A 21007-nucleotide genomic window follows, 5' to 3' on the forward strand; every position below is an offset into this window, starting at 1 on the left:
ACATGTCACCCATTGAGCATGTTCGGGATGTGCTTGACCGGCGTATACGACAGCGTGTACCAGTTCCCACGAATATCCAACAACCTCGCACAGCCATTGAAGTGGAGTGGACCAACATTCCACAGGCCACAATTGACAATCTGATAGACTCCATGCGACGATGTGTTGCACTGCATGAGGCAAATGGTGGTCACACCAGATACTGACCGGTTCTGGGTCCCCAGACCCCCAATAGCGCAAAAAACTGCACATTCCAGGGTGGCCTTTTGTTGTGGGCAGTCTGAGGTACACCTGTGCACTACTCATGATGTCAGATCAGCATCCTGATGTGGCACACCTGTGAGGTGGGATGGATTATCTCAATATGGCAGATGTGCCCACTACCACACATTTGGACTGATCGGTGATCACTGTTTGGGAGGGATGGTTATATTGTGTATCTGGAATGAATTTTAGGTCTCTACGTCCATCCCATGGGGAATGGGAGCAAAAACAAAGGTGTTGCGTTTATATTTTTGTTGAGTGTAGTATATCAGAAATCTGTTCACTATTTTTATTGCTAATTATATCAGTAAGGAAGCTGACTAAATATTAACTGATAATTTATGGCAAAGGGGTGGGATTAAATAAGTGTACTTCCTCCCTTTCAACATGTAAATTCATCAGAATGTTTTTTTGTATGTAATTTGTATAGTATTTTTCTCTCTCTTATTTTCTTTTCTAAATGTACCTGTATATTGTTCACATGTTGAAATAAATTACCAATCGAATCAATCTTTAGGAGTCTGCAAAGACTTCGTGTGCATTACAGAGTGTTCTGGCAGTCACACCCACATCCTGGGAGCACGGTAGAGGTCGAACCTTCTCTTATTGTTTTATGGCAGGATAAACTTGCCTATGTCTGTTTTAGGCTAAGTGCCTTTTGTTTAGATGAACTGCTGGACTTCTAGACCAGCAGGTTTAGGGAAGTCTTTACGGGTCACACTCTGACCCCCCCCCCCCCCCCCCCCCCCACACACACACACACAGAGACAAGGCATTCTTTGTTCTCATGTATACTTATGTAAGACGTCATATGTTAATGCACCTATGTATATTCATGTGACCTCAATAAAGAGCAGTGTTACGAGGGAGCGGACGAGAGTGACTGGGGTCAAGCGAAGCGTTTGTCGTGGTTCTCTCCCTCATGCATGAGTAACATGAAGAACTTTGCCTACTTGTGTCTTGCTTTTGCTGTGTAGTTGAATTGTCTTGAACGTTCCAGCGAATAGGTTTAAGCTACAAACCTATCAGAGGTCTCGCGGTAATCTATCGTGAGAACTGGAAAGTCATGCCGTTGTCTGTACCCGTCTATAGTTCCTTTGAATCCCTTGTTTGTCAACTCTCAGGACCTGTTCCAACTGTTATAGCTGTTACTTACCGTCCTCCAGAGTCTAATTCTGTCTTCATAAGTGACTTTGTTGATCTGCTGACTCACATAGCTACTGCTTCCCCTAATATAATACTCATGGGGGACTTTAATATTCATATGGATAACAGTGATCATCCTCTTACCAAAGACTTTTCATCCTGCCTCGATAGTTTTGGCTTTAAACAACAAATAAACTTTCCTACTCATATTAATACTTTGGACCTAGTTTGTTGCTTTGGACTTACTCCTTTTAACTGCAAAGCAAAATCAATCCTGATACTCTTTCTTTTGCTTTTTCTGGTCATTTGCATTTTCATAACCCGCTCACCCAAGAGGACTTAGTTTCCTATTATAACTCTAGTCTCAATAGTCTAAACTTTGTTGCCCCACTCAAAACCAAACCTGTATCATTCTCTCAGTCAGCACCCTGGTTCACAGCTGAACTCAGGCTCCTGAAAGCAAAAGGACGACGACTTGAACGCCTTTATAAGAAAACTGGTCTGAATATCCACAAGGAAATGTTTAATAATCATATTATGTATTATAAGGAGTGTATTAATCAAACAAAATCTGCTTACTACTCCACCATTATCTGTTCAAAAGACGACTCAACCAAGATACTGTTTTCACTGTTCAACTCTTCTTTCAGGTCACCAGAATCTTTACCTGCTCATCTTTACTCGTCCTCCTTTTGTGATTCTTTAATGTTATTTTTCATTGAGAAAATTCACAAAATACACCAAGACCTGGTTTCCGAGGTTCCATTTAGCTCTTCCTGTGTAATTCCTCTCCCATCACACTGTTTTTCTGCTTTCCAGCTCCCCTCGGTTACTGATATTTCAGATCTCATCTGTAAGTCAAAACCTTCTACTTGTCAGCGAGACCCCATTCCTACAGTTTTGGTTAAGGCATGTCTACCCTCTCTGCTTCCCCTCATATCTGCTATCGTCTGCTCTTCTCTTACCACTGGAACTGTTCTGCTTCCCTCAAAACTGCTTCCAAAACCCCAACATTGAAAAAACTGGTCTAGATCCCAGTAATTTTGAGAATTTTTGGCCTATTTCCAATCTACCATTCCTTTCAAAAATTCTTGAGAAAATAGTTGCCACACAACTCCACTCACATTTAACTAATAATAATCTGTATGAACAGTTCCAGTCCCACAGCACTGAAACAGCACTTATAAAAATAACCAATGATCTTCTTATGGCAGCTGACTCCGGTTTACTCTCCATTCTTATTCTCCTCGATCTGAGCGCTGCCTTCGACACTATTTCTCACTCTATTCTTCTCAGTAGGCTAGCCTCCATCGGTCTCTCCCATACTCCACTAGCCTGGTTTAAATTGTACCTGTCTGATCGCACTCACTTTATTCAACTCAAATCCTTCACTTCTCAGCCCTTTCCTCTGACCACTGGCGTGCCCCAGGGATCTGTCCTGGGCCCCTTCTTTTCATTATCTACCTTCTACCGCTTGGACATATTTTCCGTAAATACAATATCCAGTTTCACTGTTATGCCGATGACACCCAGCTGTATCTGTCCACTAAACCTGATTCTGCTCTTCCCCATCCTCCCTCACCCTCTGCTTAGCTGAACTAAATTCATGGTTCTCTTCCAATTTTCTTAAACTCAACAGTAACAAATCTGAGCTCCTCTTGGTCGGCACTAAATCTACATTATCCAGAACCAACAGTTTCTCTACTACTATCAATAACTCGCCGGTCTTCATTTCTTCCTCTGTGAAAAGCTTGGGTGTCATCCGCCACAGTACTCTGTCTTTAAATTCACACATTAATAATGTCACTCGGTCTGCATATTTTCACTTGCGCAACATTAATCGTCTCCGTCCTTTTCTCTCCCCACATGCCGCTGCCATTCTTGTCCACATCCTTGTTACTTCCTGGATTGATTATTGTAATTCACTTCTTTCTGGTCTACTCAAAATCCATCCACAAGCTCCAACGTGTCCAGAACTCTGCTGCCCGCATCATCACCAGGACCCCTTCTGTCCACCACATCACTCCTGTCCTGCAGCAGCTTCATTGGCTCCCGGTCAAATATTGCATCAATTTCAAAATACTGTTGTACACATTTAAGGCTAATCATCATCTCTCTCCTCCATATCTCTCTGATCTGATTCAGATCACCGCCCCATCTCGTTGTCTCAGATCTTCTTCTTCCTTCTTCTTCATGTAAACTGCTGGCTTTTATGTTGCTTTTATTATTCTGCTGTGTACAGTGTCCTTGAGTGTTCTGAAATGTGCTTTCAAAATAAAATGTATTATTATTATTATTATTATTATTATTAAAATACAGTGGTATGGTTTCTCTCATCTGTACATGCTAAAGTGGAACCCACAGCAGAGATGATCACTGTCACCTGTGTCTGTCCTGGGTCTCTGTACTTTTTGTCTACTTCATTTAGAAAACAACATTTGTGAAATGAATCACTTCCTGATCATCGTTCAGAAATCTGAAAATGTTTTTGTTTTTCCTAAAAAGGTCATTTTTTTAAACTGGAAATCAAAAGCCGACATAAACACAAAGTAACTGTCATGTGAGACTGTAGCAGGCAGGAATTGGACCTAAATGCAGGATTCAAACACCAAAGGCAAACTTAAGGCTGCAGCTTTATTGATGGGAGGATTGTCCAAGAACATAAACTCACAAAAAACAAACTGAAACCCTGAACATGAAAACTAGGAACAGAACACTGAGAAACAAGAACTAAAACACTAGGAAACGAGAAAATGTGGAACTAAAACTGAAACAGTGTGGCTGTGGCTCAGGTGGTGGAGCAGCTACTGATCGGAAGGTTGGTGATTCGATTCTTGGCTTCCCCAGTCTGCATGCCTATTATCCTTGGGCAAGATACTAACCCCGAGTTGCCCTCCGATGCATTGATCGGAGTATGAATGTGTGTGAATGTAGTTTAGTTTGCACTTGTGTTTAGAAGTGCTTGTATGAGTGAATGAGACATGCTGTATACAGCACTTTGAGGACTCCAGGGGAGTAGAAAAGCGCTATATAAGAATGAGTCCATTTACCAAACACAAGGAGATTTACACACATGAGGCAGTACGATGCCACAAAGGGCAAAAGACATCAGAGGGCTTAAATATACAAGAGAGTAATGAGGGAAACACAGCTGGAACTAAGCTGATACAACGACACAGGAATCAAACCTGAATGCACTAAACACAGGACACGGGACTATCAAAATAAAACAGGAAACACACAGACACAAACTGACGCAGCGACTGGGGAGACAGGAAGAAACACAGAGAGAGACTGACTAACCACAAGAGAAGATTAGAGTCAGAGGGAGGGAGAACTATGATCACTAAGAACCTACGACCCAGAAACTAAACAGAAACTAAACGATCTAATAAGAACTCCAAATGACAAGAAAACCAAACATCAACCCATCCCCAGCTCTTTCTATCCTGGTCGTTGTGTCCTTGGGCAAGACACTTCACCTACCGCCTACTGGTGTTGGCCAGAGGGGCCGATGGAGCGATATGGCAGCCTCGCTTCTGTCAGTCTGCCCCAGGGCAGCTGTGGCTACAACTGTAGCTGCCTCCACCAGTGTATGAATGTGAGAGTGAATGAATAGTGGAATTGTAAAGCGCTTTGAGGGCCTCGAAAAGCGCTATATAAATGCAATCATTATTATTATGAGTAATACTCAGTATTCATTTATTTTCCAGTGTACTATTACTATTCTAGATTTAGATTAATGCATTTGTCACTTGTTCCTGAAGCGATGGTTCTACTAGTCAGTGATTTATCCTCAGACCTGCTCTGGACTGTGGAAAGGAGTTGTATCTGGCTCTACTCGTCCAGGAAAAGTTTCAGAAGACACACAATCAGAGGAAGCGCTACAATATGAAGGTAACATTAATGTGGGCTAAAGCTACAGTGTTGTACTGCATGCATGCAGGATCCAGGTATGATCCAGTTCATTTTACTTTGCTAGCCCCTTCCTCTGGAAGACACCACTGCTGCTTTAATCACAGCTACGTTAAATGATGGCAGCTAGTAACCGATGACTGAGCCGAGAGCGTGTCTGGGTCTCTGTTATCTGACGACCAGTTAAATTCTCTTTTTCATGTCGCTGGACTTGACAGAGGCTGTGTTTCAAAGACACACGCCTTAATGACAAGTTAGTTTTTTATGCTTTAACTTTTATATATTGTGTTTATGTTATTGTTTAAGGTCACTGATGCAGGTCTTATTCTTTATTTCTTCTTCTATAAATGTTCACTCTGGTAGATTCAGTTTTATTTATATAACAACAGCAGTTGTTGCTTTACATTGTGAAGTCCCTGCAATAATACAAGAGAGAAAACCCCGACAATCATGACCCGCTATGAGGAAGCACTTTGGCGACAGTGGGAAGGAAAAACTCCCTTTTAACAGGAAGAAACATCCAGCAGAACCAGAACCTGTTGTGACCAGTTGGGGTGATGGGAGGAAGACAGGACAGAGACCCACTGTGGAGGAGAGCCAGAGATGAATAATAACGAATGAGTCAATACAGAGAGGTGTATAAACACATAGTGAGTGAAGAAGAAAATCTCAGTGCATCATGGGAGTCTCCCAGCAGCCGACACCGACTGTAGAGTAACTGAAGGAGGTCTTGATGCACAATCAGTCATCCAGGTAAGTAAATCTCCAAAAGTTGGTTCTGTTCATCTGGACATAAATGCTACATCCAGATTAACTAAAGGAGGATTCAGGGTCACTGATCCAGTCCTAACTATATGCTTTATCAACAATATACTTTAATATAAGTGTAGCATTTAAATAAACTGTAAAGTAACTTAAAGTAAATATTTCCTGTAGGATCATAAACCATCAAACTGACCAAAGAGCCACAAAGTAAAACAGATGTTGTGTCCAAAAGTGTCAGCTGTAACTGGGACTGCTGCTGCACCACAACACTCCTGCATGTCGTGTCCACAGACATGACGTCTCTCAGGTTTGTGTTTGAAGATCAAATCAAATAAGATGATGCTTCATTTGAACAAACAGTTGTGAACAAAAATCCTTCCCAACATACACAAACTATTCTGAGATGTTTCTTGAATTCAGGACTTCTTACACATTTTTCTCCAAATGTCTCAAGTTTCAGACTTTTTAACTGTGTGAGTATCAGCGACTCTGACTCTGTCTACATCGTTAATGTGACTTCTGCTTGTGTGACGTGTCACACGGCTCCCTTAAATCATTTTGGTTATAAAGTGTGTGAAGCACAGGAGGAGGAGTGACTGAGAGCAGAGAGGAGGAGCAGAGATTCAGGGAGGAGCTGAGCTGTTACTGAACTATAGAAGAGAGAAAAACCTCCACATTCAACAGAGTTCAACACAAAACAAACTTTATGTTCCTCAACATGCTGTCATTACATCACTGTGTGTTTCCTCTGATTCTTCTCACTCTCACAGGTCTGCTCACTTACACAGGAAACTATGTTCATTTCAAAGGATTCATTAACGTCAATTATTGATTGAAAACGTTCTCTCTTCCTTCAGGTGTCACATGTGATCAGCTCACTCCAGTCAAAGATGAAGAGTCCAGCGTAGAAGGCAGCACAGTTACTCTGACCTACAAATACACCACAGGTGCTAATTATTTCTTCTGGTATCGACAACATCCAGGAAAACCTCCAGAGTTCCTGATCTCACACTCACCTTCAGGATCAGTAGGAGTAGAAAAAATTCCTGGACTGAAGATTCAAGTGAAGGGAACAGAAATCAAGATGAACATCTCCTCTGCTGCAGTGTCTGACTCTGCTGTGTACTACTGTGCTCTGCAGCCCACAGTGACAGGAAACAGCAAAACTCTGTACAAAAACCTTTGGAGCAAAGACAACAGAATACTCCACAACATCCACTAGAGGGAGCCACACACTGTTAAACCTCTGATTCTTGTGTCATTGGACTGATGACAAAGACAACAGACTCATTTCAGTCTCATCTTTACTCAAATCTTCATCTTTCTCTCCAACAGAAATCAACCTGTCACTGATCAATAACAACATGATAAATGATTGATCACTGATCCCACAGAGGTGGTTGTAGGTAAAGTACAGACATCCAGGACTTTTTCCATCAACTTTTTTACTCCAAAGGGAAAAAGTGCAGAGTTAACTGAACCTTGTGCTACATTAATGTAAATGAATGCTATCAGCACACAGGAACACAAACTTTATTTCAGTGTAAATCTGAATTATATTAAAATCACTTCATTAGACTGAATCAGTGAAGTCGAACATGAGCAGAGAAAAAGAGGGAAAATGAAGACATTTCTGTTTTCTGTTGGCTCCATTAGAGAGTGACTGTGCCTCTCACAGGAACATGAGCAGAGAACAGGTTAAAGTGGATTCAGCAGGTGGGAACCCTAAAATCAGCTGTAGTGGCTCAGTGTGGGGAAAAGAATCAAACTCACAATCATTTCTGCTGAGAGCTCCAGTAGATTTGATTCAAGTACAGGCTGTGATCAGCTGATCTGAGCTTCACTGCTCTTTGTAATGTGAATTCAACCAGATGTGAGCAGGTGTTTGCGAGGATTCTGTCCGTGTGCTCCAGCTTCCTCCCACAGTTCAAAGACGTGCGCTTAGTGGGGTTAGGTTAGCTGGTGATTCTAAATTGCCCATAAGTGTGAATGGTTGTGTGTCTCTCTGTGTTACCCTGCCATAGACCAGTGACCTGTCCAGGCTGTGCCCCGCCTCTCGTCCTACAGTAGCTGGGATGGCTCCGCCCCCCTAAATCGGATCAGTGGAAGAGAATGGATGGATGGACGTAAGCAGATGTTTCTGGGCTGATTTGCATCCTCTACACTGACAGTACACTGATTCTGCTGTCTTTATTCTGCACTACACAGTTGGTGTGAAGGTGGAAATCAGTGAATGGATCTCAGCATCATCGGCTACAATTCATCTGAACTTCACATCGTTTACACACTTAAAGGGAGTCACATGCAAGCTTTACATTTTCAGTTCATCAGATAACTCTAACATACTCTGGTGATTAATCCATGAATGGGGCTGCCTTACATGTGTTACTGTTTAGCCTCAACCTTCCCTAAAGCTGCTTTGTGGAACAGACAGAGTGGAGTCAGGTTGGGGAGCATCCTCCAGCTCATGGAAGCTGGACAAAAAGACCAAACTGTTGATGAAATGACTTCACCTGCGTTTGTTAACACTGCTAGTTCATCAGTTTTCCCCTTTGACTCTCTGGAGACACTGGTGACCTTTGACCTTTTGTACTTATTATTATTCTTTTGATTCCTATCATAACTATTATTATGTGCTGTTATTATGTGTCATTTTCTGTGCACACTCTGTGCTCCCTGACCGTCTTATGAGTCTTATGCTCTTACAGAAAAGGTTTTTCCGACCTGTTGTAGGATTCAGGCCATCGCTCTCCACACCTCTGGTTCTCCAGTGTATATGTAGTTACAGATCTCATCACTCTCCGACTCCTCCCTTGCTGCTGACCTCACCTTCCAGACATTGTTGGAATGAGTAGGACAGATGTGGAGTCCGGCTCGAGGTACCAAGCTGTTGGAACAACTCTTCAACAAATGGAGAAACACAAGAGATGTGACTTTAAAGCTTTTAGTGACTTCAAGTGAGCAGCAGCAGCAACCATAACTTTGTGCGAGCGCTCTCTGGGGACGGCTCAGCGAGCTTCTTTTCTACAGACAAAGAGGATTTGTGTAGCATGTTGCATATCACCCTGGGACAGATGTGTAGGAGGACTTTCTCAGGAGTTGTATCTCCTGGGAACTTGCTGTGCTTTCGGTTACATGTGATAAGAGCCACGACACACAATTCTGACTTCTCACAATATTTCATGTGTTAAACAAAGACGTTGTATCATATCTAGTACGTTTTTCTAACGCCTGCTTTAACAGTCACTGTGTTCTGGTCACATCTTCCTCATAAATGAACACAAGTGGAGGAAACTCTCTCATCTACCACACACTCTCTCATGGCACCTTCAGCTATCACAGCCATGTCCAAAACATAATAGGATACGTTCAGTGCTCCCAGTGTTAATAACAGTGTAGGAACAGATTTATCTCTAAATCTCAGTGAATTATTATTTTTATTAGTTGTTCAAATACTCTCCTCCCAAAACGTTTCAGTCTGAAAGAAACACACATGCAACAAGGACAGCTGTAAAAACAACCAGCAGATGTTTCGCTGTTCATAAAGACTCTAAACAGGTTTCTCTCTGGCTCCACCCACTGGTGCTGAACTCAGCCAATGAGATGGTCTCTTCCTGCAGAACTACAGCCAGCCTGATGTTGAGAAGGCTGTGCAGCAGAGAGGCTGCTTAGTCTTTTCATTCTGCTGAACTTTGTTCATCTGCTGTGTGACTTCAGCACCTGAAACATGTTCCTTTACCTGTTTGTACTTTTCTCTCACTGCATAGGTGAGTGTTAGAACACAGAAAAGTCTCATTGTGACAAGATTTGATCAGAGTTATTATTAGCAGATTTCTTCATCTCATTATGCTCACAAAGGAAGAAAAAGACTGACTGACATGAATCATTCATTTGCAGCTTTGGGCTCCATGAACAGCATAAAGCAGGAACGTGCTGAAGAAGCTGTTGCAGAGCGAGGAAACATCAACCTGACCTGTACATATGATGGTCTTATCAACAATATCCAGTGGTACCGACAATACCAGAGATCCAGACCAGAGTTCCTGCTCTACATCACAGAGGGAGGATCAGTTCATCGAGCTGTGTCGGGATTCTCAGCTCACATTGACAAAACAGAGAAACGTGCAGATCTGGAGATCTCCTCTGCTGCAGTGTCTGACTCTGCTGTGTACTACTGTGCTCTGCAGCCCACAGTGACAGGAAACAGCAAAACTCTGTACAAAAACCTTTGGAGCAAAGACAACAGAATACTCCACAACATCCACTAGAGGGAGCCACACACTGGTAAACCTCTGATTCTTGTGTCATTGGACTGATGACAAAGACAACAGAGAAATGAAGCAGTAAAGATCAGAGACAGAGACAGAGCTGCTGTGGAAGCACAAAACTATTTGATTGGCTGAGCTATTAAACTGGCCCCGCCCACTAAAGTTGAGCAATGACATTATTTGTTGGTCATTGTGCTGCAGTGGAAGAACATTGTTCATGTGCTGTCTGTCTGGCTTTAATAACTCCAAAGACATGTTGCTGCACCTCTTTTTGCTTCTATCTCACATTATAGGTGAGTTTAAGAACAGGGATTAAAGTTTAGTTGAAGCTGCTGCATTAAGCAGATATACAGACTGCATTTCACTACTTTTCTTCTTTCTTTTTCCAGGACTAACAGCTGGAGACTCAATCACTCCTCAACAACCTGAAGTCACTAAAACAGAAGGAAAATCTGTCAAACTCACATGTAGCTATGAGACGAGTTACAGTGTTGCTGACCTTTATTGGTACAGACATCATTCTGACCTTCAGGCTCCTCAGTTTATACTCAGGAAAAGAGGAAAGGGGGGCACATATGAATATATTCCTGATAAACGTTATGACTCAGAAACATCTTCTACATCAACTAATCTGACCATAGCAGCCCTAACCCTGGCAGACACAGCTCTCTACTACTGTGCTCTACAAACACAGTGATACAAAGTGTAGAAGAGGCTGTACAAAAACCTGAACACAGATATCTGACTACTCTTCAAAGAGGAGGGAAGTGGTATTCAAAGCACAGCTTCATATCAGATGGATTCTGCTAATTCCTGTTTTATCAGAGTCACTGTGGTTACAGCTGCTAATGAAACACTGTGGGAGGATTCACATGAGCAGCAAATCCACATCAACCACAAACCAACTGCAGGAACGTTCAGACACAATAAAAACTGTCAAACATCAAAAGCTGCTCATTTACACTATTTTATATTTAGTGGATGAGGACATGCAGAAATGCAGCAGAAGCAAAATAAACAGAGTAACAGAGGTTTATCTCTTTAAGGTAAAATCTCTCACATGAAGCTAAAAGTCCAACCAGGAAGACCATCTCATGCTTGTTCCATTTATTCTCTTTGAACTCATCACATCAGATGATGATGCTCTCCTTCAGATTTGGTGAAAACATCAATGTCCTGCTCTCATTTCTCAAAGTCTCCCCCTCTCTGCTGTTCTTAGTTTTCATTTCAGTGTCAGATGGATGCAGCCCTCCTCCACCCCACACATTTCATCAGGACCAGAGTCTGTGGGTCCTTCCACTGAGTTCTTCAGCAGTCCTGCTCCACCACCAGGCTCCCTCTGATCGAAACACTGAGGACTGCTCACACATTTCTGCAGCAGCAGGGAGAGTTTCCAGTCAGCAGAGTTCATGAGTTCACATATTTTCTTTCACAGGAACTGCAGCAACATTTCAACATCACATCCTCTTTAGATTTTATAATTTTACAGAGATTATAAAAGACAAAAGTATGACTTTGGACGCAGGATTACACAATAGCAAACTTTAAATCTGATGAACCAGCAAAGACAGACTCGACATAGCTGCTGTAAACCAAGAAGAAAACACATGGAGGAAACCTGACAGCATTACTGTATATGTGTGAAACCAACAAGGCAAAACAAGCACAGAGTAAACATCCAATTTATCAGGAAGTGGGGACAAGGAAAGCACTAGAAATGAAGAGGATTAGGTAGACGGGGAAGCATCAGAAACATGAGGAAATAGTAAAGAGAAGAAAAACAGGAGAAGCTGTGAATGTGACAACCTGTGAGATTTGAACTAAAGACATGCTGGAACAGTGGGGACGAGATTTTCTCACCTTATTGTTTTGTACAAGAATATTTAAGGCATTCACACAGCTCAGTTAGATGTGGTCAATATAATGTGACTGGTACATGGTCAATGAACCTGATGGAGGAAATCAGAGATGACCCGGAGCCTGCGAGCAGAACCAGGTCCTGCATTTTTAGCTCCTGAGCTTGATACAAGCAGCAGAAATTAACAGTTGGTCTTCTTTCTTTTAAATTCATAATCTTTTGACAAACAAACATTTGTGTTAGTTGAAATTTGGCGGCTCAAACTGGTGCTGCTTGAAAGCTAACTCTTGGTCTGGTTTATGTCCCGAGTCTAACACACTGATCATGAGGAAGTTTTGGATTTTTAATGAAGGGTTTTCCCCTGACGCTGCTTCTTCAGGAAATCATCTGATCTACACTTATTATCTGTCCTAATGCAACATTTACCTGCAGGCCAGGTTTGACGCAGCATTGCTGAGCGGCCTCATTCTTCTGCTGGGAGTCAAAAAGAAAACGATCTATTAGTTCAAACTTTGACCCTGGCAGTCCCATGAAGACAGTGAAGCAGGACACAAACAGCCTGAAACTGTGACCTCTTCCAGTATTTCAGTGTTCCTTCCAACTAATGTTAGCTACACTGTCAAAAGCACAAAGCTTCCATCCAACAACCAAACACAAGCCCAGGTTTGGTGCAAAAGTGCAAACAGCCAGAACCCGTTCCAGGGAAGCAACTCTCCTGTCCACCAGCAAAAACCCCAACATAAAGGCATCAAGCTGGGGGAAACAGATGTATCCACCCTGGTTATCGCCAGGGCCTCCAACTTTGGCTGCCACCTAACCCACACTCTCTGTGGAGCCCCTCCCCTGGGCCTGGTCCAGCTTAGAGCCTCAGAAACCCCATCCCACGTACCCAGACATGGTCCACTGGTCAATGCAGCATGGATGTCTTCTGATTCATTCTTAGTCTTACCCCTCTCTCAGGACCAGTGTGCATATAGGGACCCTACCAGGGGCAAATTACCATTGAAAACAGAGCTCCTGGTATCATTTGGCACCATATCCCTCCACCATGATAAGGTGGAGATTCGTGGAGGAACATTACATCAAGTAGTTCCTGAATTATCTCTAAACATGTCCATGAGTTAATCAGTGAAGAAGCAAACGTATCACCTGTGTAAAGGAAAGCGAGCCTCATTCCTGTGTTTGTTCTGGCATATTGTGAAACCAGTTCGGTGAGTTTCTTTTCAGGAAACTGGAAACCTCCCAAACAGCCAAAGCAAAACCAGTTTGGTCCAAAGAACTCAGCCTTCACGTTATCATGAAGAAGAACAATTCTAACTAGATTCCAGCTCAGTATAAAAGAGCATCCAGTCAGTCAGTCAGTCAGTCAGCAGGTGTTTCCAGTGCAGGTACAGTTGAGTCCTTCTTTTCTGAGCAGTCTGAGCTCTTTAATCAGAGGACAACCAGGACTCAGCATCTCTGCTGTAAGTCTCTGATTCTTCATTTCTCATTTGTCTTAGCAGCAGCAGCAGATGTTGTTTCTGTTTTACTTTGAAGAAGGTTTTTCTTTCATCTGTCACATCAGAGATGGAGGATGTTGCAAAGAAAGAAGACATGAGAGGAACATGATTATTTTGTTTTCTTATTGTGAAACATCTTGGGACAGAAATGACATTATTCAGATTTTATGTCAGTGAAAGTGTTAAGTTTGCAGTACTGTGGTAAAGCTGAGAGGGGTAAACTTGGACTGGTGAAGAGTAGCTGAGCTGTTTGCATACATTTAATCAGACATTGTTTAACTGTGAGGTGCTGTTTGAGTTAATTCACCAAATTCTAGGTTTTTTGGGTTTTCGTAGTGGCTGGAAGCTGGAAATATGTAACATCTGAATTCGGTCGGCTAAATCCACAAAGAGCAGCTTCAGCTGATCACAACCTGGATACAAAGAAAACCTGAGTGGAGCTTCCAGTACAGGGTCTCATTTCCAAGTCGCCCACGCTGCCCCACTGCACCTGGGCTTAGAGTTTCCCCACCTGCCAAATCTCACTTTGATGCCTGATTAGGATCCCGTGTGTCTACATTCAATAGTCTTCAGGTTTATTAGGCTCAAGTCTTATTATCTATTAATCAGTATCAGCAATACATTTTCTCATTAATATTTTTAAAAATCAGTCCTGAATAATCCACAAGAAGCAGAGATGATGTGATGCACAGTGAAAATCCCAAGAGCTGATGTGATGTGACACATTCTGTCCCTCCAGCTCAACATGTCCTCTGATTTCTTTCTAGGTCAGAGATGGAGACGTGGACAGACAGTCAGGGTAAAAAAGTATGTTACTGTATGATTCATATGAGATATGTTGATTGTTTGATCTTAGCCTCTTGTAGTAACTTCCAAACCAATAATAATAATAATTACTGCAAATGACTGCATAAAAAAATCAGCTTGTGTTAAAATAATCTGAAGAGTTTCTGTTTGGTCTCTCAGATTTACCCAGTGACTCAACAATCACAGTCAAATCGCATCGCCCTGCTGATCAACATTGAAACGTTTAATACAAGTTTATACAAATGTAGAGCTGCGAAAGATGAGAAAGTCATGCAAAGTCTACTTCAAACTCTTGGATATGAGGTAGTGAGATGTGGGGACATCACTGCAAAGGTAACTTTTAAAAGCAGAAAAGGTTTCTTCACTTGCACCCAGTTTTACAAACTGGTTAAATGATCCAGTGACGGATTTCTTCTCACAGATGATCGATAAACCTCTGAAAGAATTTTCTGAACACCCAAAACTGGCCCTCACAGACAGTGTGTTTGTGACTTTGGTGTGTTATGGAGGCACGGGAACTGAGGAGTTTGAAATTGACCAAATCTTTCAGCACTTAAACTCAAAGAACTGTCCTGCACTGAAGGACAAACCAAAGATCGTCATTATTCACGCCTGCAGAGGAGGTGATTCTCATCTGTCCTCACACACCCAACAAACAGCATGAATGAATCTTCAATGAATTTACTGTTAATATTTGTTCATTTGAAAAGGTAAAAGATCGACACGTTTCAGTAAGTCTGTGTGTTTGTTTCAGTGGGGGAGGAATCGGTGGATTTACTTGATAGGACACAATTTGTGCCCACAGACGACATCGAATCTCTGTCAGTGAACTCTGTCAAAGGTCCTCGGACACACAATGAAAAGGATTTCATCATTTTTCATTCCAGCACCACTTGTAAGTGCACCACCCTCCAATAAGTAACATTTAGAACAATCAAACACCGCCTAACTACAGATATGATCTGGTTCTGTTTGCTTGCAGACACAGGTTCATACACTCATGAAACATACGGTTCTGCCTTCATCCAACACATCTGTGAGGCTGTCAAAAAGCACTGCCTTAGAGATGACATTGAGGAAATATTCAGAACGGTAAGTTTGGCAAGTGGAATATATGGAATACACAAATACATACGACAAGAGGCTATCTATCTATCTATCTATCTATCTATCTATCTATCTATCTATCTATCTATCTATCTATCTATCTATCTATCTATCTATCTATCTATCTATCTATCTATCTATCTATCTATCTATCTATCTATCTATCTATCTATCTATCTATCTATCTATCTATCTATCTATCTATCTATCTATCTATCTATCTATCTGTGTGTGGAATCATGTTAAGTGCAGTCTAACCAACAGGTCATGCAAAGCTTTGAAGAATTCCCATCTGAGCAGATGCCAACCAAAGAGAGAGACACTCTGACAAAGCGCTTCTACGTGTTTCAAAGTTAGTGTTACAGGTTTTTGATGTGACTTTAAGATATTGTGTTGTTTTGGGATGACAGGACACACGAGACTGCATGAAATGTTCAGTCTGGTTTATTCACATCGATGAGCGACTGATGGAACTAAAGAGCAATGATGATGATGATGATGAACAAAACAGAAAAGCATCCCACAACATTACAGTTTTTCTCAGTCGCTTTGGTGCGTTTCTCAGATCAGAATTGAAATTCTCATAACTATTAGTTCAACCTCCACAACACTCAGTCATTTGTGCACATCATAGTAGCAATTTCTCCTCTCTCTGAACAAACTGCAAATGATTTTGGACATGAATCAGTTGCTTCCATACATTTCCCTGCTGCTTTCTGACATTTCCATTTGCTTATGTCATGTCAGTCAAAAGTAATCATACCTATGGATGCTGAATAGTCGTTCCCAATAAAACTAATAGTCATACATCCATTGCTTGAGTCATCACACACAAAATTGTTGAACTAGTTATCACATGCCAAATATTGGCCATCTGTCAAGCAAATCCTATACCTTTCTGTATCATTGTTCCTGGAAATGTCTCCGAAATTGAACAATTGATCTCGGGTGAATTACAGCTGTCACTCATGAGGAGGCGTGTGAAAGTTTAGTTGTAACCAATGACAAACAACTTGTTCACTGTCAATTATGGATGAATCCTGTGAATCCCCAATTGGCAAGCATATATAAACTGCGCAGGAGCTATTGTGTACCATTTCTACACTTCTGTGACACAAAATGGAAGGTCAGCACCGTGGAAGAGGGGTGAGGATGTGGGGAGGAAGGGGAAGAGGGAGAAGAGGCAGATATAGGCGGATTCCCAATGAAATAAGGGCTACAATTGTGGACCATGTTGTCAATCACAGCCTCACCATGGAGGAGGCTGGTCGAAGGGTGCAACCCAATATTGGAAGAACTACTGTCAGTTCAATCATTCAAACATTCCGTAGGGAAAACAAGTATGCAAACAGTAATACACTGTACTGTACTGTGCCATCTCAGACACATCACATGTTACTGTACTGTATTTGCAATTTCACAAAAAGTTCACTCTGCACCACATAGGATTGTAAGACAACCTCGCGGAGGCGGAAGAGGGCCCCTTTTTACCCCACAGCAAGAAGAAGCCATTTGTGCAATGGTCATTGCAAACAATGCAATAAAGCTGAGAGACATACAAAGCGCTGTCATAGAGAATTACACGGTATTTGGCAATATTGAATCTGTTCCAATTTCAACAATTGACAGAGTACTCAAGACAAATGAAATCCACATGAGCAAATGGCCCTGCTAGCAGCCATGGATGCAGCATGTGACGACATCAAAGCAGGGTCCTGCAGAGGATGGATTCGCCACTCCAGGAGATACTTTCCTCGCTGCATTGCGAGGGATAACATCTGTTGTGATGTAGATGAAAATATGTGGCCAGACAGACAGGAACGTCTGGATGTGCCAGAATGATTTACTGTACTGTTACATGTGCTGTTTATTGTTCACATTAGTGCACAGCTCTACCAAATGGGTGATTTTATGTTTACATGTATTCTACAGTGAACAGGTGACTGTAGCATATTTTTCTTTTGCACACTTCTGTAGGATTACAAACACTTCTACACAATGGAAATGTGAAACGTACGTATTCAGTGTCTCAGTTACTCCCAAGACTCCCATAACATCTACAGTGACTTCACTGCACATTTCAGATGGCTGTACAGGTAGGCCATAGTGCTGTCGTCAGCATTTTCAGGTGTCACCAATTGTTTTTGCAATGGGAAACACTGAAATTATAAACTGTCATAGTGGAAACATGACAATGCCATTTGACTATCTTGTTCATAAAGATGGTGTCAAGACTTTTCATTTTGATGGCACTGACAGTTTCATTGACATGGATACTTGCTTTTGAGGTGTGGATAATCAATTCTGTGCATGTGACGTGCTTTTGCAGGCTATCCACTAGGTTTTGCAGTTTGCACTAATTGTTTTGGGAAATGCACTAACTGCTGTGCAAATGTTAATGGTGTTCTGAGGAACGCACCAAAGCGACTGAGAAAAACTGTAATTTCCCCGTAGACAGTTCTGTGTGGCATCAGTCCATATGAGAGTCCTCCATGATCCCACAGGGCTTCAATATTGAGGTCCAGGCTCTGAGGAAGCCGGTGCATGGCTCACAGTGTTTCATTGTGTTTGTGTTTCATTGTGTTTGTGAAGTTCACCTGATCGACACACCAGCTGTCAACAACTGTACCATCCGTGCTCCAGTTATGTTGAGTCTTCCCAGGCACCTCAACCCCTACTCACATCTTGCGTCTCAATGGGTCACATGATAGAGTGAGGCAAGGTTTCACCATAGTTTCATCCAAAAGCTCTGCTGATAATGACCCACACCTTTTTTTATAACTTGGATCTTGTGATGAGGCACATGATCAATAGTGTGCCTATGATCCTCTTAAGTGGACAACTCCCACTAGAGTTTAAACACCAAAGGAGAAACCTCTTCAAAAAGCTTAATGAGGTCCAGTCGCCGTCTTCCAAAGCTGCTTAGATCGAATAAACGGTAAATGGACTGGTTCTTATTTAACTCAACACAACGTGCCTCATTCACCTTTTCTATATAAGAGCTTTCTATCTAACATGCACACATATTTATATTCTGATGGATGCGTTGAATCCATCAATCTTCTTCAGTAGTTTATGTAGACTAAAAATGACCATGACAAGCAGAGGACGAATGTCAGCACATCAAAGTCTCTTGGTGGCTTTACTGCTTCCACTCAACTGATATATGAGGAAAAAACACTTTGACTTCCTACTTTTGTTCTGTTTCATTCAAAAAAACAAAACATGTAGGTGTTGTGAAAATTGTAATATTTGATTTTAAAAGAGCAATTCTGATTCAAGATGCACCTGAAGAAGTGAAGCAGTGGTCTGCAGGAAAGGAGTCTCTAAACAGGTATGAACAGATCCCTTCACTCAGCCTGTTTGTTTTATGCAGATGTAAGAGCTACATGAAGTCTTCCCTCTGTGACAGTATGAGTGATGATGTCCATGTTAGCATGTTGCCAACGACTGTGCTGGTTTGACCCCTCCTCTCCCTGCAGGGTGGAGCCTGATGGCGTCCGACGGGTGAGCTCGGATCTGAAGAAGTGTACGTTTGATTTTATGATGATTCTTGGAAACAAATCCAACCGTCTTTAAACTACTGTGTCGCTCATTCATATCTCTGATATCAGGAGTCACCATCAAAGAGCCGATCAACGAATAGATGATCGATCAATAACTGCAGCTGGATTTATTTGTTCTCTCTATCAGATTCCTATCAACTCACAATCGACCCAAACACAGTATACAAATGGATCCAGCTGTCTGACAGCAACAGAGAGGTGATGCGTTTGAATGCACAGCAGCCATATCCTGATCATCCAGAGAGATTTGACCGCCCTCAGCTGCTGTGCACAGACGGGCTGACTGGTCCTTGTTACTGGGAGGTTGAGTGGAGTGGATATGTTTCTATAGCAGTGAGCTACAAAGGAATCAAACGGAGAGGACACAGTGATGACTGCTTGTTTGGACTGAACAGTCAGTCCTGGAGCCTGGACTGCTCTTACTCTTACTCTGTCTTGCACAATAACACAGAAACCTTCATCCCCAAAGACGTTGTCTCCAACAGAGTAGCAGTGTATGTGGACCATCCTGCCGGCACGCTGTCCTTCTACAATATCTTCTTGGACTCTCTGATCCACCTCCACACCTTCAACACCACATTCACTGAACCTCTGTATCCTGGATTTGGAGTCTGGTCTCATAATTCTTCAGTGAGAATAATGAAGCCGGTCCATGTGCACTGCTCTCCTCCAACAGAGTAGCAGTGTATGTGGACCGTCCTGCCGGCACAGCAAACAACCTCTATCCTGGATTTGAAGCTTGGTTTCATAATTCTTCAGTCAGTCTGTGCTTAGTTCAGTATAAAACTCTGAGAAGCACTGCTAAATAGACCTTTCAGTCTGCATCTTGCACTCAAAAACACTTTCAGATTCATGGATTCAATGATTTAATGTTTTAAACTCCTCTAAATGATTCCTTCTTAATTTCAATCCGTTGAAGATTGAAGCTTCCAGCAACCGTAGAGTGTGAGCCAGGGTCCAAGCTGGACAGGTCACCAATCTGAGACAGGGCTGACATTAACTTCATTCCACTAACTGCATGTCTTTGGACTGTGAGAGGAAGCTGGAGCACCCAGAGAGAATCCAAACAAACAAGCTGAGAACATACAAACTCCACACATGAAGGTGAAGTTGGACTCGGGACTTTGTTGCTGTGAGGTGACGGTGCTGACCTCTGCACCAAAGCTCTTCTGACATGGGGCTGAGAAAATATTTTGCACTGCTGATCAGAAAGAGAAATTCCTGCAATCATATGAAGTCCAGATATGTAATAGTCATTAACATGATCAGAGCCACGAGTGGTTTTAATCTCAGGAAGTTTATACAACAACTTGTAGCACCAACTGTAGTTAAATGAGGCTGCACAACATGAAATGCAGACTACAGAATTTCACTTTAATAATACTGAATGAGAGGAGCAGCAGCTAAGTCGTCTACATAAACCTGGAACAGTGTTTATTGATAGGCTGCGGACACTGCGCTGGTTGCCTGGGGTCAGGAAACTCTCAGGGTTTGCCTGCTCTCGTTGTGCCTAACTGAGCTAGTCTGGGTAAACAGGCACAACATTCACTGGCTTCATCTGGACTGAACCACGGGGAGAACCGGTGACAAGAACACTCTTCCTCCTGGAAGAGGGAGCATGGCTCCTCATCCTCCCACCACAACCACACCAATGATGAAGCTGGTTCATTCATGGAACTGTCTGGAATGCCGAATAACAGGAGCTCTTACAAGCTGGGCACCAGCGTCACAGCTTGAATGCTGGGTGGCAGCGGTGATGGTGGTGACCTGGGTGACCGGTGCAATAAGACTGCTGACTAAGAAGGCAGCAAC

At 42.3% G+C, this 21007-nt stretch overlaps 1 protein-coding gene across 1 annotated transcript; it reads left to right on the plus strand.

Moving 5' to 3' along the window:
- The first annotated feature begins 13527 nt into the window (after positions 1-13527).
- LOC308412948 (caspase-1-like) lies at positions 13528-20365 on the plus strand. Its single transcript, XM_080907680.1, has 10 exons — positions 13528-13679; positions 14483-14522; positions 14682-14855; positions 14944-15145; positions 15277-15417; positions 15505-15614; positions 15894-15981; positions 18912-18963; positions 19112-19158; positions 19323-20365. Exons 2-10 carry the CDS (start codon positions 14490-14492, stop codon positions 19874-19876), a joined length of 1401 nt encoding a protein of 466 aa, XP_080763806.1. The 5' UTR covers positions 13528-13679; positions 14483-14489; the 3' UTR covers positions 19877-20365.
- The last annotated feature ends 642 nt before the right edge of the window (positions 20366-21007 follow it).

The sequence above is a fragment of the Rhamphochromis sp. 'chilingali' genome (genome assembly GCF_963969265.1).
Source record: "Rhamphochromis sp. 'chilingali' genome assembly, chromosome: 16".
NCBI lineage: Eukaryota > Metazoa > Chordata > Actinopteri > Cichliformes > Cichlidae > Rhamphochromis > Rhamphochromis sp. 'chilingali'.